The sequence below is a fragment of the Buceros rhinoceros genome, unplaced genomic scaffold (genome assembly GCF_000710305.1).
Source record: "Buceros rhinoceros silvestris isolate BGI_N320 unplaced genomic scaffold, ASM71030v1 scaffold23873, whole genome shotgun sequence".
Lineage (NCBI taxonomy): Eukaryota > Metazoa > Chordata > Aves > Bucerotiformes > Bucerotidae > Buceros > Buceros rhinoceros.
In genome coordinates this window covers 12,504-12,851 of record NW_010403346.1, presented here as the reverse complement: position 1 = coordinate 12,851, position 348 = coordinate 12,504, and the positions used below count along the sequence as shown (strand labels likewise).

General features: G+C 65.5%; 1 protein-coding gene across 1 annotated transcript in view; it reads right to left on the bottom strand.

The window, feature by feature from the left end:
- Window positions 1-8: 8 nt before the first annotated feature.
- The window catches only part of LOC104490676 (electrogenic sodium bicarbonate cotransporter 1-like), a gene marked incomplete at both ends in the record, with an annotated part of 12,531 nt that continues 12,191 nt past the window's right edge, over window positions 9-348 (bottom strand). Inside the window, 2 exons of the mRNA XM_010132996.1 lie at window positions 9-39; window positions 229-348. The exon at window positions 229-348 is cut by the window's right edge and continues 5 nt beyond it. Coding sequence (XP_010131298.1) covers window positions 9-39; window positions 229-348 — 151 coding nt within the window. The remainder of the gene's footprint in view (window positions 40-228) is intronic.

Below are 348 nucleotides of genomic sequence, written 5' to 3'. Positions count from 1 at the left end.
GACTATACTTGCAAAGCCGTGACAGCCCCACCAGCCCCACCCCAGGAGGCACAGGCTGTGGCAAAGCCCTGCTGTGGCCCTGCAGGGAGCCCAGCAGCCCTCGGGGGCTGAGCACCCACCTGCGCTGCCTGCCCAAAGCAAGCACCGGGGCTCGGGCAACGCGTGGGGCACAGGCTGGCAGCACCGGGCCGAGCACCAAAGCAGTTCTGCCCAGTCAAAAGGGATGTCGTACCATCACTGGGAAAATAATAGCAGCCACGGTGGACTTGACGACCCAGAGCAGGGCCAGGCACAGCAGCTGGATGACAGTGAAGAGGTGCACCCGGCGCAGGGGGACGTGGCGGAGGT